The 27,388-nt window shown below is 44.3% G+C and overlaps 1 protein-coding gene across 2 annotated transcripts; it reads right to left on the bottom strand.

The window, feature by feature from the left end:
• Positions 1-1,285: 1,285 nt before the first annotated feature.
• On the bottom strand, positions 1,286-23,380 carry LOC138947464 (zinc finger HIT domain-containing protein 2-like). 2 transcript variants are annotated; one of them, XM_070318945.1, is made up of 11 exons: positions 23,233-23,380; positions 19,363-19,512; positions 18,829-18,902; positions 15,395-15,445; positions 14,687-14,811; positions 13,558-13,656; positions 12,225-12,338; positions 11,585-11,677; positions 10,363-10,525; positions 6,467-6,643; positions 1,286-1,765 (listed from the first exon to the last, which is right to left on the bottom strand). In XM_070318945.1, exons 1-11 carry the CDS (start codon positions 23,316-23,318, stop codon positions 1,611-1,613), a joined length of 1,287 nt encoding a protein of 428 aa, XP_070175046.1. In that variant the 5' UTR covers positions 23,319-23,380; the 3' UTR covers positions 1,286-1,610. The 2 variants fall into 2 exon arrangements, with proteins under 2 accessions (XP_070175046.1, XP_070175047.1); XM_070318946.1 differs by having other exon boundaries at positions 15,395-15,442.
• Between the last annotated feature and the right edge of the window lie 4,008 nt (positions 23,381-27,388).

Genomic DNA, 27,388 nt, shown 5'->3' with positions numbered 1-27,388 from the left:
AAAAAACAAATTTCAGTTTTCATGCCTGATCTTAACAGGGGGGTTAGTTATGCTGTACAGGTGATGCTTTGTATATAGATATTTACTGGCAGCGAACAGGTTACAGTTGAAGTAAAACCATGCACCTAAAAGGCTGGTGATACTGCATGCATTTATAACTGTGGACTACTCAGTTGCCGTTGTATATCAGTAGCTGTGTTCTTCATATAATCATACAACTGTCTGTTTGAATCTTCTGGTAGCCTCAGTCTGCACATGTATATATATCTTCTGTATAATGTCAGTCTGGTTCTAGATATAAGGTTTTTCTCTATAAGCAAAGAAACCACTGCATGTAGTTCTTTTTGCAGTAGTTAATCATAAGCCTTACATGGCAATCAACTGACAGCCATGGTGTTTAATTGCTGTCTCTGTCACAGTGAGCAAGCATTCCTTTTTACATTTAGTCAAGTTTTGACTAAATGTTTTAACGTTGAGGGGGGAATCGAGACGAGGGCCGTTGTGGTGTGTGTGTGTGTGTGTGTGTGTGTGTGTGTGTAGAGCGATTCAGAGTAAACTACAGGACCGATCTTTATGAAATTTTACATGAGAGTTCCTGGGTATGATATCCCCAGACGTTTTTTTCATTATTTTGATAAATGTCTTTGATGACGTCATATCCGGCTTTTCGTGAAAGTTGAGGCGGCACTGTGACGCTCTCATTTTTCAACCAAATTGGTTGAAATTTTGGTCAAGTAATCTTCGACAAAGCCCGGACTTTGGTATTGCATTTCAGCTGGAGGCCTAAAATTTAATTAATGAGTTTGCTCATTAAAGTTGTCATTAAAATCGATTTTTTGCAAATTTAAAATTTAAAACTTAAAATTGATTGCATCGTATTCTTCATCACATTCTGAATCTAAACATATATACATATGTCATGTTTACTCTTAAAATGTGATCACAATTAACGAAAATAGAATTATTAGTCTTACGATTAAAATGTAAGAAATCGATCCAAAAATGATGTCATCTTATTCGTGATCATTTCCTGATTCCAAAAAAAAAAAGCTCAGAAAGTTAACAAGAATACAGAAAAGCGCGCTTTCCTGCTTAGCACAATACGCCACCGCGCTAATCTGGCGTGTCAATATCACTACGTTTTGCACGTGGAAGGTGAGCGATTTCCTTCACGCGGGGATTGACGAAGCTGTACTGTCTTGGTGAAAAAATACAGTGCGTTCAGTTTCATTCCGTGTGTTCGACAGCTTCACTGAATGTAGTAATTTCGCCTTACGCGACTTGCTTTTGGTTTGTTTTGTGTTTCAGCTCCTGAACAAAAGTGTTCGGTTTTTAACTCTTACACGGCGTTGCTTGTTAATTAATTCAGCGTCTTGTTTCACGTCTTCCAAGTGCTCCTCAGTTTTCAGAACATGCACTACGCTGCTGGTTAATTATTTCTAAGTCTTGTTTCACGTCTTTCACGTTATTCTCAGTTTTCAATCTGTTTACACGGCACTGCTGGGTAATTAATTCAGCGTATTGTTTCACTTCTTCCACTTAATCAGCCTTTACTCTCCACAGTGCTGCTGGGTAATTCAGTGTTTTGCTTCACGTCTTGCACTTTATCCTCAGTTTTCACTCTGCACAGCGCTGCTTGGTAACTCAGCATCTTGTGTCACTTCTTCCACCTTTGCTCCCTGCGTGTGAAGTTTCCCCGACTTGAGAGCTTGTTCCACTGTTGTCTGGAGTGACCTGGTTTCTGCCGCTTCGCTCTTCAGGCATTCTGTCACAACAGTGAAAAACAAAACCTTGAGTTTTCTTGGCAAATGCAATAGTGTAGCTTTGTTTGTTTGTTTGTTTGTTTGCTTAACGCCCAGCCGACCACGAAGGGCCATATCAGGGCGGTGCTGCTTTGACATTTAACGTGCGCCACACACAAGACAGAAGTCGCAGCACAGGCTTCATGTCTCACCCAGTCACATTATTCTGACACCGGACCAACCAGTCCTAGCACTAACCCCATAATGCCAGACGCCAGGCGGAGCAGCCACTAGATTGCCAATTTTAAAGTCTTAGGTATGACCCGGCCGGGGTTCGAACCCACGACCTCCCGATCACGGGGCGGACGCAATAGTGTAGCTACAGACACACAGAACAGAACATCTGCAGATCACAGCGATTACAGCGACAAACACACATCACAAAACGCCTGCAGATTACAGCGATAGACACACATCACAGAACATCTGCAGATTACAGCGACAGACACACATCACAGATTACCTGCAGATTACAGCGACAGACACACATCACAGATTACCTGCAGATTACAGCGACAGACACACATCACAGATTACAGCGACAGACACACATCACAGAACATCAGTCTGCAGATTACAGTAACAAGCCACGCTCAACTTCAGAACCAAACAGTATTCACACACCCTGTTTATGCTGACAATGACATGTTTTTCTTCTTTATATCATTGTTGAGGTCAATGGTAGAAGTATACCTGGGGTTCAGATGTCTGCAACAATCTCCATTAGTGGTACCCCCATGAAGGACCACGTATCCCCAAAACATAAGAAATTTGAATTTAAAGAGAGGAAGTCTAACAACTTGAAGCCTTAAAGCAGGGTTCATACAGACACCTGACAGTGAAATTCAAGGAGTATTCAAGGAGTTTTCAAGGAGTATTTCCGGTATCCCAGCTCCACCATGGCAGGCTCCAGAGAATCAATCAGGGTGGTTGCATAAGCATGTCCAAGAAATTTGGAAGCGTAGTATTCCGTTTGGACTTGCTGCCCGTTCCAGCAACGAACAAAAATGTCAAGTTGCTTCATTTTGATGTGCTTGTTCAACGTTTCGTCGAACAGAAGAACGTATCCGGATTCCTCCTTCACTCGTTTTTTCAGCAGCGAATGAAAATATGGCGCAAGGCCGAAAGTACTTAGATACCTGGTCTTCCCCTCGCCACATTGATATCCCTTCGCTACTTGGCTGTCGGGGAACATTGCCTGGAACAGTTTGGAGTTGTTCTCACACGACTTGAAACTGTAGTGCGAGTTCACAGCGTTCATTGTCCACATGACTTCCGATTTTAAAACATCGGTCTTGGTGCAAAATGATGAAAGAGTCCGAGAGGACGTTGGCATCGCGGGACCCGGGGTTGCAGTTACAGAAGCAGACTGAGAGCTTTGCGATGACGTTACAGAAAAGAAGTTTGCAATCGGGACTACAGGTGCAGACGCTTTTAAATTATTTGTGTGTTTCTTTCCTTTCCGTGGCTAACCAGGGCTGACTCGCCCATCACTGAAATATCCACACGTGCTTTGCAGCATTTGCAAAAAGCCTTGTATTTGTCGCAATCCCGCTGGATCCAATCCTTGTATTCCTTTTCCTCCAGCCATCGTGGGTTAAAAAAGCACTTTCCACCCGGCATGACTACGATTTTCGACCGGCGATGGCTTGAAACGCTGTCACAATGAATCGACACACTGCTTCTTCAGAAATGGCGCTAAAAGCTACCCGGATGAAGGGGAAGTAATCGGTTTCAACTTCCCTTCGCACGATGGCAGACGACACACGACTTGCACACAACACGCACACAATCGATATAAATTGCTGAAAAACTTTAATATTAACATTTTTTTGTTTTTTTGCCTGCACTTCAGAATTCAAGGAGGTTCAAGGAGGTTAAACACAAGAATGACCATTTTCTCCAAATTCAAGGAGATTCAAGGTCCTTGAAAAGGGGGGTTGAAAATTCAAGGGGATTCAAGGAGATTCAAGGTGCGTACGAACCCTGTTAAAGGTCCTTGTCTACATTTTTATACCGAAATCGCCATTTGACCATTAAAATGCAGAGTCTATTATCTACAAATATCAACAATACACCCCCTTTCGATCAGGAAAGACGAAGCCAGTGTAGCCGTTTGAAAATTCATTGTAGTATTTTAGCGTAGTACTCATAGTAGGATATCCTTATTTGGAAAATGCCAAGCGCAAAACTCCTCTCAAATCCCGTGCATTTCGTGCGTTTAAAAAAAAGCGTGGACAGCGCTCCAGTGTCAAACTGTTGCTGCACTTGTTTGGGCGTGGCTATAAGGCCAAAAAAAAAAAGGTGTGGTTACGGTAACATAGCCAAAAAAAATAGGGTAGGAAGGTAGGCAATCACTTTTTTTTTAAAAACTTTTTTTTGTAATGTGTACAAATTAAACCTACTTGACAGGGAAATAAGTGTGCGACTCGGGCGATTTCGCTTTCATTGCGTTTTCTGCACTCGTTTTCTTGTTTTTTTGTGTTTTTTTTTGACAAATGTAATAAAAAGTTATAGGGTCGGCCCCTAAAAATAGGGTAGGTCGGGTTACCGTAACCACACCTATTTTTTTTTAGGCCTAAGCATAGTGACATGAATTTGATTGGTCAGTATTTTTAGGCAAAGCACATGTTCTCAGCAAACAGAAAACAAAATATTGGAAGCGTGAGTCACACTACCCAAAAATAAAATCTTTTTTTACATATATTTTTTTTCTATAACTTTTTTCCCCATGGTTCATTCATCATTTGACATAAGATTATTGAAAAAAAGCACAAATGTAGACGACCACCTTTAAGGAGGCAAATGTACAGACGCTACAAACAGAAACTCCGAGAAATCTTAAACATCTGTGTCTTATAAGATAGGAAGTTTGTTTTTTGTTTGTTCATGTTTGTTGGGGAGATGTTCAACAAAATGTTGGTGTGTATATATACTCGTATCCCCTTTCACATTAGATATGTTGTACATTTCCAAACTTATATTACATTATTCTGTATCAAAGCATTAGTCCAATTTTGTAGATTTCCCCCCAGAGATTTAATCTGGAGTTATTTTAAAGCAGCCAAAAAAAAAAAAAAAAAAAAGCTTGAAAATTCGTGAGCAAATCAATTGTTCATTTTTGTTGGGAGTGAAAGTCTATTATGGAAAGCAAAAGTTCACAGTTATTGAAAAGGTTTCTGATGAATAAGTATGATGAATATTTCTTGTTGTATTATTCAGCAGATACAAGTATTAACAAGTAGCGTTTTTTTTATGACATATGTTTACACAGGTGTGCTTCTTGTAGACATTTTTATTTTTTACAAAAGTTTTTCAAGAAAATAAAATTGCTTTGGTTTAAACTGTTTTATTTAACGTTTGTGCATTATTTACAAAAAAACGCATATTGAGTAAACAACAACAAGCATAATGCTTATAGTGGTGTTCACTATTTCTAGAAAATTACATATAATATAAATGGCGGCTATTGTACAGTTTAAATGAAAAGCTTGCAAACATGAAAAGAAAATTGAATGAAAATTGTACATCAAAATAAAAATCCGTTTGGGAATACATATATAATATTTATGGTGTTTGCGAGTAAGAGATAGGGAGGGAGAGAGGGAGGGAGGGAGGGGGAGAGAGGGGGAGAGTGAGAGAGAGAGAGAGAGAAAGAGAGAGAGAGAGAGGGAGAGAGAGAGAGAGAGAGAGAGAGAGAGAGAGAGAGAGAGAGGGAGAGAGAAAGCTTAAAGAGAGAGAGAGAGAGAGACGAGTAGACGTGTCGATTTTGCTTTCACTTTACATGTTTATCTGTTCGAAACGGCCGGACTGTCCAATAAATTCCTGCACTGTTAAAAAGATGTTTTTGTTAATTTTTGTTTGCAAGGAGGGGTTTCCATGAAGTAGAATATCTGTGTGTATGAGGTTGTTGGTTAGTTTGTTGATTGTGTTGTTTCTTGCAGCTAAGTGTAAACGGCATTCTAGTAAGAAGTGTGTTGCAGTTTCTGTTCCATCACCACAGTCGCATACGCTGTTTTCCGCAAGGTGTCGCTCAACTAAGTCTTTCTTTAGATCACTAATATTAAGTCTCATTTTTGTGTGGATTATTTGTGTTTGTCGACTGCCACTGTAGAAGTAAACGGGAATTTGTGTGTCGTCTTTTGTTAAGTAATGTTTAAATTCCCCGAGGGAGTCAGTTAACTGTATTTGTTCGGGTAGTTGGTTCCAGAGTACTGTTGTCGAAGGAAAAAAGGATGTTTTGTACGTTTCTGTTCGATGTGGGGGTATACTTCGTTCTAAGGGGCGGCGTCTGTGGTAGGGGTTGTTGGCTGCTACGAGAGGTGGGAGTGCTGCTTGTAGGTATGGGGGGGTCTTGTCGTGAATAATTTTATGGAACATTGTTAGTTTATGACGGTTACGCCTTTCAGATAATGATTGGAGTCCAGATTCTCCGTAAAGCTTAAAGTGGCTTTGCAATGAAGGTTGACTTGGTGTGACTTCTATTTTCAAATTGACCACCCCTCCCTCCCTTCCTCCCTCCCTTCCTCCCACCCTTTGAAATACATTCAAAAGGATCGTTGACACAGGCAGAACTCAAACCATGTGTAAGTGATACAAAACACAGATACCTCTTCTCACAGTAACGAGCTGATAACTCCTGCTAATTACGCTCTGACGCTCACCGAGTTCCAGAGACAGCTCATCGCACAGCTGAGCAAGACACATCCCGTAGCGCTCAGTCCAGCTCAGCAAGAAGGTCAGCTTTCTTTTGGCCAGGAACAGCTGTTTGTCAAAGTCTGCTTCAGGCTGGTCACCGTCCTCTGTAGGCTTCGGCTTTCTCTTTCTTCTCCTTTTTCCACCTAAACAAGAAAAGCAAATGCTTGCACACGACTCGCCTTCGTTCCCCCCGGCCCTCCTCGAACCACCTTACCCCTTAGAAGACACCCTTCGTTACCCCCGCCCCTCCCTGAACCACCTTACCCCTTAGAAGACGCCCTTCGTTACCCCCGCCCCTCCCTGAACCATCTTACCCCTTAGAAGACGCCCTTCGTTACCCCCGCCCCTCCCTGAACCACCTTACCCCTTAGAAGACGCCCTTCGTTACCCCCGCCCCTCCCTGAACCATCTTACCCCTTAGAAGACGCCCTTCGTTACCCCCACCCCTCCCTGAACCATCTTACCCCTTAGAAGACGCCCTTCGTTACCCCCGCCCCTCCCTGAACCACCTTACCCCTTAGAAGACGCCCTTCGTTACCCCCGCCCCTCCCTGAACCACCTTACCCCTTAGAAGACGCCCTTCGTTACCCCCGCCCCTCCCTGAACCACCTTACCCCTTACAAGACGCCCTTCGTTACCCCCGCCCCTCCCTGAACCACCTTACCCCTTACAAGACGCCCTTCGTTACCCCCGCCCCTCCCTGAACCACCTTACCCCTTAGAAGACGCCCTTCGTTACCCCCGCCCCTCCCTGAACCACCTTACCCCTTAGCAGACGCCCTTCGTTACCCCCGCCCCTCCCTGAACCACCTTACCCCTTACAAGACGCCCTTCGTTACCCCCGCCCCTCCCTGAACCATCTTACCCCTTAGAAGACGCCCTTCGTTACCCCCGCCCCTCCCTGAACCACCTTACCCCTTAGAAGACGCCCTTCGTTACCCCCGCCCCTCCCTGAACCATCTTACCCCTTAGAAGACGCCCTTCGTTACCCCCGCCCCTCCCTGAACCACCTTACCCCTTAGAAGACGCCCTTCGTTACCCCCGCCCCTCCCTGAACCACCTTACCCCTTACAAGACGCCCTTCGTTACCCCCGCCCCTCCCTGAACCATCTTACCCCTTAGAAGACGCCCTTCGTTACCCCCGCCCCTCCCTGAACCATCTTACCCCTTAGAAGACGCCCTTCGTTACCCCCGCCCCTCCCTGAACCACCTTACCCCTTAGAAGACGCCCTTCGTTACCCCCGGCCCTCCCTGAACCATCTTACCCCTTAGAAGACGCCCTTCGTTACCCCCGCCCCTCCCTGAACCACCTTACCCCTTAGAAGACGCCCTTCGTTACCCCCGGCCCTCCCTGAACCATCTTACCCCTTAGAAGACGCCCTTCGTTACCCCCGCCCCTCCCTGAACCATCTTACCCCTTAGAAGACGCCCTTCGTTACCCCCGCCCCTCCCTGAACCACCTTACCCCTTAGAAGACGCCCTTCGTTACCCCCGCCCCTCCCTGAACCACCTTACCCCTTAGAAGACGCCCTTCGTTACCCCCGCCCCTCCCTGAACCACCTTACCCCTTACAAGACGCCCTTCGTTACCCCCGCCCCTCCCTGAACCATCTTACCCCTTAGAAGACGCCCTTCGTTACCCCCGCCCCTCCCTGAACCACCTTACCCCTTAGAAGACGCCCTTCGTTACCCCCGCCCCTCCCTGAACCACCTTACCCCTTAGAAGACGCCCTTCGTTACCCCCGCCCCTCCCTGAACCACCTTACCCCTTAGAAGACGCCCTTCGTTACCCCCGCCCCTCCCTGAACCATCTTACCCCTTACAAGACGCCCTTCGTTACCCCCGCCCCTCCCTGAACCATCTTACCCCTTAGAAGACGCCCTTCGTTACCCCCGCCCCTCCCTGAACCATCTTACCCCTTAGAAGACGCCCTTCGTTACCCCCGCCCCTCCCTGAACCACCTTACCCCTTACAAGACGCCCTTCGTTACCCCCGCCCCTCCCTGAACCATCTTACCCCTTAGAAGACGCCCTTCGTTACCCCCGCCCCTCCCTGAACCACCTTACCCCTTAGAAGACGCCCTTCGTTACCCCCGCCCCTCCCTGAACCACCTTACCCCTTAGAAGACGCCCTTCGTTACCCCCGCCCCTCCCTGAACCACCTTACCCCTTAGAAGACGCCCTTCGTTACCCCCGCCCCTCCCTGAACCATCTTACCCCTTACAAGACGCCCTTCGTTACCCCCGCCCCTCCCTGAACCATCTTACCCCTTAGAAGACGCCCTTCGTTACCCCCGCCCCTCCCTGAACCATCTTACCCCTTAGAAGACGCCCTTCGTTACCCCCGCCCCTCCCTGAACCACCTTACCCCTTAGAAGACGCCCTTCGTTACCCCCGGCCCTCCCTGAACCATCTTACCCCTTAGAAGACGCCCTTCGTTACCCCCGCCCCTCCCTGAACCACCTTACCCCTTAGAAGACGCCCTTCGTTACCCCCGGCCCTCCCTGAACCATCTTACCCCTTAGAAGACGCCCTTCGTTACCCCCGCCCCTCCCTGAACCACCTTACCCCTTAGAAGACGCCCTTCGTTACCCCCGCCCCTCCCTGAACCACCTTACCCCTTAGAAGACGCCCTTCGTTACCCCCGCCCCTCCCTGAACCATCTTACCCCTTAGAAGACGCCCTTCGTTACCCCCGCCCCTCCCTGAACCACCTTACCCCTTAGAAGACGCCCTTCGTTACCCCCGCCCCTCCCTGAACCACCTTACCCCTTAGAAGACGCCCTTCGTTACCCCCGCCCCTCCCTGAACCATCTTACCCCTTAGAAGACGCCCTTCGTTACCCCCGCCCCTCCCTGAACCATCTTACCCCTTAGAAGACGCCCTTCGTTACCCCCGCCCCTCCCTGAACCATCTTACCCCTTAGAAGACGCCCTTCGTTACCCCCGCCCCTCCCTGAACCACCTTACCCCTTAGAAGACGCCCTTCGTTACCCCCGCCCCTCCCTGAACCATCTTACCCCTTACAAGACGCCCTTCGTTACCCCCGCCCCTCCCTGAACCATCTTACCCCTTACAAGACGCCCTTCGTTACCCCCGCCCCTCCCTGAACCACCTTACCCCTTAGAAGACGCCCTTCGTTACCCCCGCCCCTCCCTGAACCACCTTACCCCTTAGAAGACGCCCTTCGTTACCCCCGCCCCTCCCTGAACCACCTTACCCCTTAGAAGACACCCTTCCTTTTAAGACCCCTAACCCCCGATAAGACATGTTCAAGACCATGTTTTCTAAGATATTCGGTTCATAACCTCTGTAAGTTTACCCCCATTATAAGACCTGATTTTGTAGGTCTTAAAAGCATTTTTCCACAACCTAGGACCCCATCCCGATCACTGGGCGGACGCCTTACCACTAGGCCAACCCAATTTGACACATAAGTAGAGAGAAACTTTGTATGCGACGCCATTATTTGCCTTAATGACCTCTTCTCTGTTTTTAATTCGCTTATGACACCAGAGATTTCATTTTAGATGGGTTGACATCTACAGGCAATCCTAATCCCTGCGATTTCGCAGATTTCTGAGAAAGCAAAAAACAACAAAATTATAGTTTAACCCAGGTGAGAGGGACAAAATAGTGTTTTTCTTAAAATGCACAATTCATCTTTCTCCAGAGGGGGTTAAACTCATATTTACAATGCCAAAATGGTCCAGCTTTTGTCCCTGGTCTCCGCCTGGGGACCTATGCGCCCCCCTCAGCCCCCAGCGTTATCTAATTAATTGAAACTCATTCTTCCTTAAATGGATTGCCTGCATCTATATATTTTTCAGATTCAGGGAATGAAGAATACAATACACACATATCATACCTTTTTTAAGTTCTTTGCTGGCTGCTTTTAACAAAGCGACAGTGTCCGACAACGCAGAAAGAACAGCACCAAAGGGAGACAACCTGTGTCCACGCAGGATTCGAATCACGTCCCCCATCACCACAACAGGGAACGATGACGGTACGACAAAACCAGACCCCTCCTGGAGAAAAAAAACCCAACAGAAATGTTTGTTTAAATAAAGATAGCACTAGGAGTTTCAGCAACACCGAGGGAAAACTACGCAGAAACTTGAAACCTGAGAAGACACTGACAATTCTTGGTTGTTGAGAGCTTGATAATAAAAAACTGCACCCAAAACAGGTCTGCTTCTTGCCGCTATACTCTTCTTCAACTGTATGGCAGTTAACCTATCAACCAGATTAAACATTTAGAACAAGGTTTGGAAAAACTTCCTTGAAATGGATCTGGTTTCTAAACATTTGAACTAAACTGAAGCTGTGAATGAGACGGATACTTTGCCTTTATCAAGTTACGATAACATTTTTAAAACAAATTTACAATCTGTCTTGCCCCAACGCACATGTAACCTGGACTGAGGTGTGCTAAGCAAGAGTGGGTGCCATCCAACTAGGTGGGAGCCAGCCACAGGGTCTGGTTGGTTGAAATGGAGATTTGTTGTGATGTCAACCAATCAGACCCTGCGGCTGGCTCCCACCTAGTTGGGTAGCACCCAGTTTCACTTCGTGCACCTCAGCTCCATCCGCTTACAAGGAAGCACGCTGGCATGACAGCACTGCAAAATCAGAATGCAATGGAGGTATGTTTGCTTGCTACTTCTTCTTCTTCTTCTGCGTTCGTGGGCTGAAACTCCCACGTACACTCGTGCTTTTTGCATGAGTGGAATTTTACGTGTATGACCGTTTTTTACCCCGCCATTTAGGCAGCCATACGCCGTTTTCGGAGGAAGCATGCTGGGTATTTTTGTGTTTCTATAACCCACCGAACTCTGACATGGATTACAGGATCTTTTTCGTGCGCACTTGGTCTTGTGCTTGCGTGTACACACGGGGGTGTTCGGACACCGAGGAGAGTCTGCACACAAAGTTGACTCTGAGAAATAAATCTCTCGCCGAACGTGGGGACGAACTCACGCTGACTGCGGCCAACTGGATACAAATCCAGCGCGCTACCGACTGAGCTACATCCCCGCTTGCTACAAAAGCGACCCTATAATTCTAACCGTAATAGTTTGGCGTACCTTGTGCACCTGCTGAATAACAGCGTGTACTGCCTCCTTAGGTCCTGGGTAGTTCTCTCCGTGTTTCAGCACACCGCACACCTGTAGCAGCTCCTGCAACAGGCAGACATTGAGTGCACTGTGACCTGCAACTTCTGTTTGTTTTGTGTTGTGTGTGTGTGTGTGTGTGTATGTGTGTGTGTGTGAGAGTGCGTGCATTGTGCGTGTGTGCATGTGTGTTGTTAGTGTGTTTTACGGATTGACAAGCATATGGCTTGAGTAAAAAAAAAAATGTAAAAAAAGAAAGAAACGGCACACAAAAAACAACAACAACAATAAACCTTGGGTTGTGCAACTTGCAATATGAAAGTCACATATAAACAAAAAGAATGGAGACCGTACCACACAGGCTCTCCACTACAGTGATTAAGTGATCAGGAATAGCAATATATGTCAGAATGAAATTTGATACAACATTGACAGAAAATAAATGTGCCAAACACATGCGCTTGGTCAAAAAACAAAAAACAAAACTAAAACAACAAAAAAACATGCCCGAATTATGTGACAGCAACCTGAGAGGTTGATATAAACAAGCAAAGATAATTATCTCAAGAAACAGAATAGAAGTTTTTCCAGTGTTAAGAAAGAAATCCTTTACCTCTGAACATTCCACTGCATATTCAAGATGATCACCGTTGTGGAGCCTTGTCACAAAGGCGTAAGCACTGATGACATTGACCACATTGTGTTTGACGTCTGCTGAGGGCTTGGACTGGAAGCAATAAAGTGTTTGGACGATGTTTGGACAATAAGCAAACACACAAGAAACTAGTACAGTGGAAACTCCCTTTGAAGACACCCAAAACTCTGTCTCAACTCAGTCTCCCAGGTACGGATATATATCCGTACCCACTCTTATGGTTCTATGTGACCAGGTACGGATATATCCGCTCAGACTGTTAGCTTCAGTCGCTTCCTGTAACGTCCATCTAACGCCTGCATTCCAGCTTGTTGATACACAGTCACTACACAGTTACTACAATTTTGAGTGACCTGCTGCAGCACAGCTGGTCTCGGCAAAAAAAAACTTGGTCAACATAGGTTGGGTAGAAAGTGTTAAAAGGGAGGGAGTCTTAAAGTGGCGGTAAATTTACAAGTGTAGTAAGGCCAAACAAAATAGTCTGTTTACGGTAACATAAGCAAAAAAAATAGGGTCGGTAGGTCGGGATTTTTTTTCCCTCCAAAAAAACATATTTTTAAGTTATTTTGCCAAAAAACAAAGACTTTTTTTCTTCCCAAATGCCCCCCAAAAAGTCTAGGGTCGAGCGAAAAAATAGGGTCGGTAGGTCGGGATTTTTTTCTAAAAAAACCCATATTTTTAAGTTATTTTACCAAAAAACAAAGACTTTTTTTTCTTCCCAAATGCCAAAAAAAAAAGTCTAGGGTCGCGCGAAAAAATAGGGTCTGCTGGTATACCGTAAACAGACTATTTTTTGTGTGTGGCCTAAAACAGAAAATCTGAGAACACAGTCTTAAAAGAGGGGGTCTGAAAAGGGGAGTTCTGCTGTATAATATCATTTAATATTGTGGGGTTTTCTCAATATTTTGTATGTTACTCCCCACTTCCTCGGGGTGACTAGCAAAGGAATGCTGGAACGTGATACATCGCCAATATGGACATTACATCTTTTAGAAACATTCTATAATTCCCTCTCGCACGCACTCTTTCTCTCACGCTCTATCACATTTTATCTCTCATTCTCCATGCATGAGAAAGAAGTATAAACACACCTGAAATCAACTATGTTCATTGCTTATATACTAGAACCATATTTTTTTTCTCACTTTCCTGAAGATCACAATCTCAAAAATGTCAAATCTTTGTCAAACATTTAAGGCTAAATATTAAATTTCTTCCTGCGAAAAAATCCTTGTGACAGCCATAGTCAAACGTTCATGGAGACTAATAAACCCTGAATACATCAAGTTACCTTCAACAGTTGATTGATGTCAGGCACATCGGTCAGGTGAGGAGGAAATCCCTCAGGTAAGCCATTCCCCGACGCTTCCTGAACCAAACTGGATGCCGACTGAAATACAGAAACGTTTGTGAAATGAATACAGCATCAGAGATCGCTGATGTGTTTTTTCACTATGGCCCATACAGTGTACGCCAACAAAATAGGCCTCTTTTTCTCCAATGCAAATCTTACTTGGAAAATACATACGTACACTTAGATTTCAGACAAATCCTCTTCTTCTTCGTTCATGGCCTAAAAAATCCCAGGGTTTTTACGTGTATGACCATTTTCAACCTGCCATTTACTGATTTAGGCAGCCATATGCCATTTTTGGGGGATGCATGTTGGGTATTTTTGTGTTTCTATAACCCACCAAACTCTGACATGGATTACATGATCTTTTCCGTGTGCACGGACGCAAAGGATAAATTCAAGATTTGAGGCGACATGACTCGTTTCTAATTTTTAATTTTCATTCCTTTATTATTCCGTTGATAGGAAATCCACATCCCCTCGAAGTGGAAAGTGGCAACAACAACTTAAGAGTCGTGCTGGACGGGCACAGTGGCGTGGTGGTAAGACGTCGGCCTCCTAATCGGGAGGTCGTGAGTTCGAATCCCGGTCGCTGCCGCCTGGTGGGTTAAGAGTGGAGATTTTTCCGATCTCCCAGGTCAACTTATATGCTTGTACACGCAAGCACAAGACCAAGTGCGCACGGAAAAGATCCTGAAATCCATGTCAGAGTTCGATGGGTTATGGAAACACGAAAATACCCAGCATGCCTACTCAGCGAAAGCGGAGTGAAGCTGACTATGCTCTGAGTATAGTGTGGGGAACCCAAGTGGGCAAACAAGCTCACACGTAACCAGAACATTCTGGAACGCTGAAGAAGAAGAACCGTGCTACCCTGGCATGTGAGTGTTTAGGTGTGAACTCAACCACATGCACTTCTGGCAGAATAACAGAGGCCTTTATCACTGCTTTCTTATGTTTGTCGATTCTTTATTTGTTTTGAAATTGTAAAGCACCTGGTGCCATTCAATGGGACTGGAGCTATAGAAAAGTTATTTATTATTATTGTTATATTTGTTGCACATACCTTTGCCATCCACCAAGGAGTCCAGATGGAAACCAGGTTGGCGAGGCGGCCGTCTTTCATCATCTGGGCAAACTCTTCCTTCTCCTGTGCCGTTAGTCGCTTCCACACCTCCGCTGCATCCTTGTCTACAATCAGGGTCAAGGTCAGTACAGTGGAACCACACTTTTAAGAAGAAGAAGAAGAATTTATTTCGCCATATAGCATAACAGCCATTGGTAATTGTCCTTAAAAACCCGCCTTTCATGGCTTCTGGGAAGAATGACACCTACACCAAACAACATGCCATAACAATAAGATAGGTGAACAAAACTGATTGTTTTGAATATGCATTTGTTATTTCCAAGGATGACCAACTTGTTCAGAATGTGCAGCCTTTGCTTTTGTGAATTTACTTTTGTTATCTGTCAGGGTGGTAGGGGGTGGGAAAAGGAATAGGTGGCCTTTCCAGTCATAATTACTATGTTTTTACAATTAAATGGTCTCATCGCAATCTAAGACTTAATCTACCTTTTTAAGACCCTACTTTCCCAGATATGTACTGTTCATAGCCTCTGTAAATGTACCTCCATTTTAAGACTCCCTTCTTTTAAAGACTTGATTTTTTCATATTTTGTTAAGGTTGTAAAAGGAGTTTTCCACTGTATCTCACAAAATTTAATTTTTTTAAATAATTTTTTATTTGTACTCCCACTGATAGAAAATACCTACCAAGGTCCAGGTCTTCCATTCTTTCCGCCAAACTCGGGTTGTCGTCATCTGCTACCATGAAATACAAAAATTAGTTTGTAATTCATAGACCTTCTGCATACATGTCAACCTATATGACACACTTACCATAGTAAAAGCCTCATCACACCATAAGACAGGACCAAAAACCATAAGAAATTGTTTTTGAGCGTCTGTGACTCATAAGCATATCAGTTATCTCCCTTGTTATATTAGACAGTTGAAACTAGAAGTGATCCATTTCACGCATTTGAGAATCATGCGGAACGCAGATCCAAAAACGAAAACAAACGGACTCGCAGAAACGTAATTTCAATGCGATTTTGGTGGTGTTTGGTCCTGTCTTATGGTGTGAAGAGGCTTTTACTATGGAAGTGTGTGATAGAGGTTGACATGTATTAAATAATGCAATTTTGAGGGGGAAAAACGTAAGATTTTTGCGATTTTGAGAAAAAACGTAAGATTGTGGTCTTTCGACGTACAACTGGAAAAACATGGGAAAAACGTAAGACTTACGTGCAAATCGTAAGGGTTGACATGTGTGCTTCTGTAACAGGACAGTTTAAAATGCATGTAAGCAGAATTTTAAACCTTCAAGCATGAACTAAACAAAAAAAATTCTTAATTCATTTTCTTTTGCTCTTATAGTTCAATACCTGGAGCTAAATCCCCATGAAAGCATTACAAACGCAACTTCAAATTTGTTCAATCTTAGTTGTTTCCTTGGAACAATCTTAGAATTGAAGCTGGAACAGTAATTACTGAAACACAAAGCACACTTTCCTAACCTCAGCTGAATTTTTTTCTCATTTTGATGAACATAATAATTACAGTAACAGAAAAGTCCAGAAATAACAAGTTGCTTTCTGCAGTCTGTTGAAAAAAACCATTCTATCATTTTATTTTGAAAGTTAGACCTATAAATCCTTCTCATGTAAACAATCCCGTAAACCAACGCAGATTTAGGCTTTTGCACGGAATAACAGCATCTCTCCACTTGCACGGAATAACAGCATCTCTCCACTTGCACAAAATAACAGCATCCCTCCACTTGGACGGAATAACAGCATCCCTCCACTTGCACGGAATGACAGCATCTCTCCACTTGGACGGAATAACAGCATCTGTCCACTTGGATGGAATAACAGCATCTCTCCACTTGGACGGAATAACAACATCTGTCCACTTGGACGGAATAACAGCATCCCTCCACTTGCACGGAATAACAACATCCCTCCACTTGCACGGAATAACAGCATCTCTCCACTTGGACGGAATAACAGCATCCCTCCACTTGCACGGAATAACAGCATCTCTCCACTTGGACGGAATAACAACATCTGTCCACTTGGACGGAATAACAGCATCTCTCCACTTGCACGGAATAACAGCATCTCTCCACTTGCACGGAATAACAGCATCTCTCCACTTGCACGGAATAACAGCATCTCTCCACTTGCACAGAATAACAGCATCTCTCCACTTGCACGGAATAACAGCATCTCTCCACTTGCACGGAATAACAGCAACTCTCCACTTGCACGGAATAACAGCATCTCTCCACTTGGACGGAATAACAGCATCTCTCCACTTGCACAGAATAACAGCATCACTCCACTTGCACGGAATAACAGCATCCCTCCACTTGGATGGAATAACAGCATCCCTCCACTTGGACGGAATAACAGCATCCCTCCACTTGCACGGAATAACAGCATCCCTCCACTTGGACACATACCAACACTCTGCAGTCTGGCTGTTTTCTGTGCTTTGTTTGTTTGTTTGCTTAACGCCCAGTCGACCACGAAGGGCCATATCAGGGCGGTGCTGCTTTGACATATAACGTGCGCCACACACAAGACAGAAGTCACAGCACAGGCTTCATGTCTCACCCAGTCACATTATTCTGACACCGGACCAACCAGTCCTAGCTCTAACCCCATAATATGCCAGATGCCAGGCGGAGCAGCCACTAGATTGCCAATTTTAAAGTCTTAGGTATGACCCGGCCGGGGTTCGAACCCACGACCTCTCGATGACGGGGCGGACGCCTTACCACTAGGCCAACCGTGCCGGTTGATTTCTGTGCACTGTGGTGAGTTTTAGTTGAAGAGGGCAAACAAACCCGCGTGACACTGTACGCCAATCACTAGCGAACGGAGTGTTGCTACACATTGTCAGCGAGCACGTTAGTTAGTTAGCTAATTGTTGCTTTTTGGGTCCAGCGGACCTTATAGGCCAAATCAGGACCCCCAGCGAGCACGTGTAAGACACGCAACCCAATAATGATGGGTATTGTTAGCCCTCGATTTCCCAAGGAAAGAACACCCTTTCCTGCCCATAAAAACTTGATAGTCATTTCCGGAATTCCTCCATTACTTTTGCAGACTGACATAGATAAGGTGTTTCAAAATTCATTCTGATTCCGATAAAAAGGAGCCAGACTGCAGATTTTTGGTATGTGTTACTCTTACAGTGGAAAAATGATGTTTGTTTGTTTGCTTAACGCTCAGTCCACCACGAAGGGTGATATCAGGGCGGTGCTGCTTTGACATTTAACATGCGCCACACACAAGACAGAAGTCGCAGCACAGGCTTCATGTCTCACCCAGTCACATTATTCTGACACCGGACCAACCAGTCCTAGAACGAACCCCAGACGCCAGGCGGAGCAGCCACTAGATTGCCAATTTTAAAGTCTTAGGTATGACCCGGCTGGGGTTCGAACCCACGACCTCCCGATCACAGGGCGGACGCCTTACCACTAGACCACCGTGTTGCGGTTGGAAAAATGATGTTGATATGTGCAAAAGCCTGAACAGATCTGCAACATGTGCATGAATAGGAAGGTCCAGTGGAACCCCCCTTCAAGACTCCCTCCCTTTTAGGACCCCGTTTCGGGCGGGGATCTAGCTCAGTCGGTAGCGCGCTGGATTTGTATCCAGTTGGCCGCTGTCAGCGTGAGTTCGTCCCCACGTTCGGCGAGAGATTTATTTCTCAGAGTCAACTTTGTGTGCAGAGTCTCCTCGGTGTCCGAACACCCCCGTGTGTACACGCAAGCACAAGACCAAGTGCGCACGAAAAAGATCCTGTAATCTATGTCAGAGTTCGGTGGGTTATAGAAACACGAAAATACCCAGCATGCTTCCTCCGAAAGCGGCGTATGGCTGCCTAAATGGCGGGGTAAAAACGGTCATACACGTAAAATTCCACTCGTGCAAAAACACGAGTGTACGTGGGAGTTTCAGCCCACGAACGCAGAAGACTGAAGAAGAAGGACCCGGTTTCCTCAGACTTTTTTTTTGGTTTTAAAAGAGGAGTTCCGCTGTATACTTTAACTTAATGATTTTTAGTGCAACATGATTTAATTAAAGTGGAAATAATTTCAAAATAAGTAGTGTACATGTACTTCTTACCATCATCCAAATCTTCCTCTTGCTGCTCGTGTTCTCTTGCCAACATCTCCAAGACTTTCTGTTTTTCTTCAGGGCTGTTGAGTGAAGTCATACACAAATGTGATAAATGAAATTCTATCCACGACCAGTTTGATTTTTAAATAATATTGCATGTATGAAGTTCAGAAAATCGTATGAAGTTCAGAAAACCACAGTACAGCGAATGTCCCTTGAACTTTTCAAGGCCCAAATCGTCAAAAAACTTGCCTTCCGTATACTATCTTTAGTTTCTACAACCCTAGTCAAGTAAAGAACTGTCCTTTTTCTTTCTCATTCTCTCTCTCTCTCATACACACACACACACACACACACACACACACACACACACACACAAAGACTACTTCGTGTTTCTTGTGCTTGTAGCATGGCTAAAACTAAGATCAGGCTGACTCTATTCCTCGCCAGATGTATAAAAGCAGATCACTGCCAAGACTCTCTTACCCTGGTTAAATAAAGAATTGTCATTGTCCCTCTCCCTTCCCTTCTCTCTCTCACCTTGCAGTATGTTCCTTCATTTCATCCATGACCCAATCTTTGTAGAACGACTCGGAGCATCCTTCATGTTTCTTGTGTTTGTAGCACGGCAGGGAGCAGTAACGGATGTTACATCTCGGGCACGTGTAGCGAGACTCTTTCTCCACACAGCTGGTCACACACAACAAAATGGTTCATGTTCAGTACAGTGAAACCCTTAGAGTTTTTAGACCCCACCCCACAATTGTTGTGACCCCACCCCACAATTGTTATGACCCCCTCCTCTTTTTAAGGCCGCGCTATTTTAGTTTCTCTGTTACGTCTGTAATATTACCTCCATTGAAAAATAATTTCCTCCTTTTTGGGACCAAATTTTATCAGATCTTCAAGAAGGGGGGTTCTGTTGTACAGTCAAAATTCAAGAACAGTGTCCCAACTTAAAGGACCCCAACAGGCTCTTTTTAAGGTCAGATAAAACAGTTGGGGTTGATTTAATGATATATAATATACTAGAGGAATACCCGGCTTCGCCGGGGTGAATTGCGAGACAGAGACAGACAGCGTGGCGGTTCACCACAATCACTTTTGAAGGCGAAGTCCTGTCAAACGGGATTGAGAATTTTAGAGCTTATTTCTTAGCTCTATATTATCTGTTATGGCTTCTCAAATGCCAGAACATACAGACAGACAAAAGTCGCTAGACCACATCACAAACAGAACTCTACAATCCACAGGTGTGCCCACTCACACACACAAACATACACACACACACAGAGAAGCCGTATATATTTATATATATCTATATCTATAAATATATAGAGATAGGTGACAGTGTATTTTTCGCGTGGCTATAAATTGATTCGACCTTTTCACTTTGACAGTAAGAACAACTTACGGGTGCAAGGGAAGCGTTTTGGACAGCGCAGTGACATTCTAAAAATAGTAACGTAGAAACGGGAATATGGATTGAAGCCACACGAAGGAAGGGAGATAAACGGGGTGAATCGCGAGACAGAGAAAGACAGCGTGGCGGTTCACCACAATCACCTTTGAAGGCGAAGTCCTGTCAAACGGGATTGAGAATTTTAGAGCTTATTTCTTAGTCCTATATTATCTGTTGTGGCTTCTCAAATACCAGAACATACAGACAGACAAAAGCCGCTAGACCCCATCACAAACAGAACTCTATAATCCACAGTTGTTGTTTACACACACACACACACACAGAGAAACCGTATATAATGTACTAGAATGAATACCCGCTTCGCCGGGTAGCCGGCTTCGCCGGGAAGAAGTACTTAGAGCCGTACGCCGGCTTCGCCGGGTCCGAACTATGGACCCGCCAAGCTTAGGTCCCTCCCAGATTCGTGGATTGGGAACAGCATGAAAATGATTCAGTGGCCATAATGCCATTCCTGACCATATCGAGTCCCATCCTTGTCGACGAATGTAACCGTGTTAATCACCTTTGGAGGCGAACTCCACTCAAACAGAACTGAGCAAGTTAAAGCTTATCTCTAAGCCCTTTTGAACTGTTATGGCTTCTCAAAGGAAGGCCAGTACATAAAATTACACAAAAGCCGCCAGACCACATCACAAACAGAACTGAACAATGCACAGGTGTTGCTCACATAGAGACACACACACACACACACATACACACACAAACACAGAGAAGCCGTATCTACAGAGAGATAGATGACAGTGTATTTTTCGCGTGGCTATAAATTGATTCGACCTTTGCACTTTTACAGTGAGGATAATTTACGGGTCCAATTTACGTTCTGGACACTGCGGTGACCTTCGGGAATATCCGAAGATGCCCCCTTTCACACTACAGTGCACCATACGAAGGAAGGGAGGTAAACGCTGAAAACATGGAGAAGATGAGAAGATAAGGAAGAGTTACTTATAATGGTGAAATGAACTCAAAAACCAAATTCGGTTCAGCGCTGCGCGCTGAGAGCACGTGTTGAAATATCTCATCGATGATATTGTGTCCGGGGTGTAGCTGAATACGGTGTCCAAATTTGAAAAAGATCCACCGAGAACTTTGGCTTTGGTGTGTCGGTATGGGGGCCCGGGTAGCTGAGGTGGAACCAAAATAGCTGAGGTGGAACCAAAATCGGTTCAGCGCTGCGCGCTGAGAGCACGTGTTGAAATATCTCATCGATGAGGTTGTGTCCGGGGTCTCTGTGAATAAGCCCACCAAATTTGAAGCAGATCCATCGAGAACTTTGGCCGTGCATGGCGAATACACAAATACACAGACACACACACAGACACACACACAGACACAAGTCGTATATAGATATCTATATCTATAAATATATAGAGATAGGTGACAGTGTATTTTTCGCGTGGCTATAAATTGATTCGACCTTTTCACTTTGACAGTAAAAACAACTTACGGGTACAAGGGAAGCGTTCTGGACAGCGCAGTGACATTCTAAAAATAGTAACGTAGAAACGGGAATATGGATTGAAGCCACACGAAGGAAGGGAGATAAACGCAAAACACTGGAGAAGATAAGGAAGAGTTACTGGGAATGGTGAAATGAACAGAAAAACCAAAATCGGTTCAGCGCTGCGCGCTGAGAGCATGTGTTGAAATATCTCATCGATGATATTGTGTCCGGGGTGTAGCTGAATACGGTGTCCAAATTTGAAAAAGATCCACCGAGAACTTTGGCGTTGTGATGTGGTCTAGCGGCTTTGGTGTGTTGGTATGGGGGCCCGGGTAGCTGAGGTGGAACCAAAATCGGTTCAGCGCTGCGCACTGAGAGCACGTGTTGAAATATCGACCAGGTTGTGTCCTGTCCCGGGTGTACCTGAATACAGGGTTCATACAGACACCTGACAGTGAAATTCAAGGAGTATTGAAGGAGTTTTCAAGGAGTATTCAAGGAGTTCAAATTGCATAGGTGTACACGTGGAAAAACTTTCATCAACCATGCATTCAAAGCTCAAACCAGAAACGTAAAGTAAAACAAAAACATTTATTTACTTTTTTAAATTAAAAAATTTTTAAAAGCACTTTCCACCCGGCATGACTACGATTTTCGACCGGCGATGGCTTGAAACGCTGTCACAATGAATCGACACACTGCTTCAGAAATGGCGCTAAAAGCTACCCGGATGAAGGGGAAGTAATCGGTTTCAACTTCCCTTCGCACGATGGCAGACGACACACGACTTGCACACAACACGCACACAATCGATATAAATTGCTGAAAAACTTTAATATTAACAATTTTTTTTGTTTGCCTGCACTTCAGAATTCAAGGAGGTTCAAGGAGGTTAAACACAAGAATGACCATTTTCTCCAAATTCAAGGAGATTCAAGGTCCTTGAAAAGGGGGGTTGAAAATTCAAGGAGATTCAAGGAGATTCAAGGAGCGTACGAACCCTGTGAATATGCCCACCAAATTTGAAGCAGATCCATCGAGAACTTTGGCCGTGCATCGCGCACACACACACACACACACACACAGACAGACAGACAGACAGACAGACAGACACAAGTCGTATATATATAGATATTTTATAATATATTATAGGTAAGCATCTAATGCAAAAGCCGAACAGTAAATCACAGGTTTTGTGTTGCATCAGTCTAATTTTACACAAAATGCATGCTCGAAATTAAAAAGGCAAAACCTGTGAGCAAACGGAAGCTGTCTAGTAAATAAAGATAGTTTGTTTTATTCACTATCACAATTTGCATAAGTGCAGACGACTTTCTTTACTGAGTTTCAGCGTGCGCAAAACGTCTGCTTGTGCTCTTCTTCTTCTTCCTCATTCGCTAATATATATATTCTTATGTGAAGCATCGTGACGTTAAAGGAAACTAGCTCAAGATAATCAAACGGAAGATGATGAAAACCTTACACGCTACAAATGTCATGTTTGTTCTCAATAGCTGGTCCGTCTTCTTCGTCGTCAGAACTTTTCACGATTTTGATGGAGGCTGCCATCTTGAAATGGAGACAAGGGTAGTCACTCTCCACGAAAGGAACGACAACAATGAGGTACAGGTGTTGGGCGCAAAGTAAGAATCCGGGGCAGAGTTGGAATAATCGGGAATTCCCGAAACCTCATTTGATTTCCAACAAAGCGCCGCATTTCCGGAAACGAGCTGCCTCGTTCTAGAAATGGCAACCCTTCGACTGGCACAAAAAAGTATACCCTTTTCATATATGAAAAAGCAAGGGGAAGTCTTGAATTGGGGGTGTGGGGGTACACTGTGTAACAATTCTCTCAGTGACACTCACTCAGCGCATGCAGCTGGCTAGTTGCTGCTGTCTCGATCTATTTTGAACACAATGATTTGTTTCTCTTCTCAGAGTAGAGTGTTAGTTTGTTACAACAGGCTGAAATCGTCTTTAATTTGAATCAACATTTTGCAACAATCAATCACATAGCGCACAGACTTGCACATCACGTTTCAAGAGCCTAGATTACCATGCAGTGACAAGAGCCTACTCAGTAAAGGGATGTAATGCTGTCTCTGCAGCCCAGAGAGACTGTGTGAGTTTAATATATAACCAGTTAAGACTGAGTAAAAAATTATTACAATCGATAGTTACCAGTGAAAAGTTATATCGGAACACTCTTGTTGTGTTTTTGTTGTTGTAAAATGTAAGATCTGAAACGTTAAAAATTACGTAAAATTGGTGCGTTGTGGTCGAGTGGGATGGGTCGTTGAACTGTGTTGTTACCAAGTTATCAAAAGTTTTTGCTTTTTGTAATTCGGTTGGTTTGGTGCGTTATACAATGCATCTGCTTTTTCAAGACTAAGCATTGATCACTTTAAAACACAAAGATCATCATAGGCCATCATGACTTGTATAGTTTTACATCGTATTCTAAAAAAAGAGCAGAATTCTCACGCGGTACATTTCTAGAATCGCGTAGCACAAAGTTGGAATTCCTACAATGGCGGCCATTGTTGGAATTCCAACAAAGCGCAGGTCATTTCCGGAAAAGCGCCGATGACGAGATGGGTCGCAACACAGGCGCCTGTTTCGGTTTGCAGTCCAAGGACAAATCGAATATGCCGATGCCGGGAAGGTGATGGGGGTGAAGGGCTTGCGTTTACTCTTTGCTGCTTCCATGTTAGTATCTGGTGTTTGCCAAGTGGGTAGGCCTAATCTTGAACTTTAGCGTGTTAAATTCATAGCTCATAATTCAGAGGCATTTAGTAAGTCTCCAAATTTGTAGAACCTGCATTTGTAATCATAACAAGTAATTTTAGATCCCTTTGAAGTTACGTCAACCTCTATCACACACTTCCATAGTAAAAGCCTCTTCACACCATAAGACAGGACCAAACACCACCAAAATCGCATTAAAATTACGTTTCTGCGAGTCCGTTTGCTTTCGTTTTTGGATCTGCGTTCCGCATGATTCTCAAATGGATCACTTCTAGTTTCAACTGTCTAATATAACAAGGGAGATAACTGATATGCATTTCGTTTACATGGGTCAAAGAAGGAATTATCCGTATGAGCGAACAAGGGAGACAACTCCTTCGTGTAAATGATGTCCCATGGTTGACAACGTACGCCATTTTCGGTGCATTTTCGTCGATTGAACAACCAAATTAATTAATTATGCCTAAGTTTGAAGCTCAATTCGTCGATTAATTTCACGACAAATGTTCTTTGGCTTGCTTACATGGACTTGTATCTATATATATATATATATATATACGACTTGTGTCTATGTGTGTGTGTGTGTGTGTCCGCGATGCACGCCCAAGGTTCTCGATGGATCTATTTCAAATTTGGTTGCCATATTCAGCTACACACCGGACACAACCTGCTCGGTGAGATAATTTCAACACGTGCTCTCAGCGCGCAGCGCGGAACCGATTTTGGTTTTTCTCTGGATCCATTCCCAGTAACTCTTCCTTATCGTCTCCAGTGTTTTCAGCGTTTATCTCCCTTCCTTCGTGTGGCGTCAATCCATATTCCCGTTTCTTTTTTTAGAAGGTCACTTTCGACAACGCTCAATCCATATTCCCGTTATACTATTTTTACTCTTCTCCAGTGTTTTGCGCGTTTATCTCCCTTCCTTCGTGCGGTGCGCCGGCAAAGCCGGCCGGGTATTCGGCTCGACTTCTTCCCGGCGAAGCCGTACTCGGCGAAGCAGGTATTCATCTAGTCAAAAATAAGTAAAGAATGTCACTGGATTCTGAGCTATGAATTTAACACGCTAAAGTTCAAGATTACCGCCAAGGGTATGATTGCTAGAATGATTCCCCCCTTTCTGCTGTATATGCTTTGCGGTTCGCCGTGTACGTTGTTGTTTGCATGGTACTCAGCGATGATTCTGAGTCACACACTATGCCACTTCAGTTTCGCACTCATCTGTCTTTTTTTACGAATCGCGAGCTTCACCTAGCCGTATTGTATTGACTGGTTAACTCGCGAATTCCGTAATTGCATAAAAAAAGCAACAACACATATTCTATCAAATATTTCCAGCATACACACACGCACCGTGACACACCGTGGCCGTCCGTTCTGCACACACACACACACACACACACACACATGTACACACACACACACACACACCGGCACACACACACACACTGACACACACACTCAGTCACACTTACACACACACACTCAGTCACACTTAGTACACATGACACACACACACGGCACACACACACACACACACACACACACACACACACACACACACACACACACACACACACACACAAACATCATACAAACACACAGACAGACACACAGAAACCAGCTTTATTATTTAGATTTTATTCAGACTGTTGGCATCAGCAGACCTCAAACTGAGTTATACTGTTTCTGAATAGAGCTGAGCTGACTGTTTGCATGGTGTGAGACTATTATTTTTACCAGTAGAGCTGACTGTTTACATGGTGTGGGACTATTGTTGTCACCAGTAGAGCTGACTGTTTACATGGTGTGAAACTATTGTTTTTACCAGTAGAGCTGACTGTTTACATGGTGTGAGACTATTGTTTTTACCAGTAGAGCTAACGGTTTACATGGTGTGAGACTAAAGTTTTTACCAGTAGAGCTGACTGTTTACATGGTGTGAGACTATTGTTGTCACCAGTAGAGCTGACTGTTTACATGGTGTGAGACTGTTGTTGTCACCAGTAGAGCTGACTGTTTACAAAAAATGATGTGAGACTGTTGTTGTTATCAGTAGAGCTGACTGTTTACATGATGTGAGACTGTTGACATGTAATCGAATTGCAACTTTTCAAAGACCAAAAAGTACACTCATGTTTCAAGAATTGATTAATCTTGACTTTCCCGTTGACTATAATCTTTTACTTGCATTAAATATTCCATAATAACAATGAAAAGTCAACATTTTGGCGCAGAACGCTTGAAATGTGTCAATATTCTCTGCTCCCCTTTTACAAGTGCATTTAGATAATAAAATAATTCTGGAATATGGTACGCATACTTCTTATGCTAAAGTGCAAACAACAATAATACGATAAAATGTCTTTTTGTGAAAGTTATGATGCAATTTGTGGAGCAACTCACCTCGCTTTGCCACCGCGTGAGAGCTGAAATGGATTAAACCGGAGCGTGGGTAGTTTCTTCGTATCAACCGGTTATACGGTGTGACTACTGCGGGCGGCGGCGAATGTGACCCGTCTCGGTCTGCGTTATGGTTAGCCGAGACTTAGTCTATCTGAATGTAGGTGTTGTTGCTTTTTGGCTCACGTAAGTGTAGCCTATGCGATGATAAACTTTGTCTGTCTGTGCGTGCGTGCGTATGTATGTATGTATGTGTGTATGTCTGTGGTAGAAACTTTAACATTTCCGAGTCTATGGATTACGTCAGTCTCGGTCAAAAGTGTTCGACGTGTGTGATAGAAACTATTTGAAGACGTCACATTATGACGTAAGAGGGTTAGACGTCACGCAAAGGAATTACTGAAAGTCTCGGTCATTGTTATTGTGAGCGGGCCGAGACTTCTTGGCAGATCCAGGGTCTCGCTTTCTTGCATAGTTTCACCTATGCTTAC

Source organism: Littorina saxatilis, linkage group LG14, assembly GCF_037325665.1.
Source record: "Littorina saxatilis isolate snail1 linkage group LG14, US_GU_Lsax_2.0, whole genome shotgun sequence".
Classification (NCBI taxonomy): domain Eukaryota; kingdom Metazoa; phylum Mollusca; class Gastropoda; order Littorinimorpha; family Littorinidae; genus Littorina; species Littorina saxatilis.
This window is presented reverse-complemented; position numbering and strand designations above follow the sequence as displayed.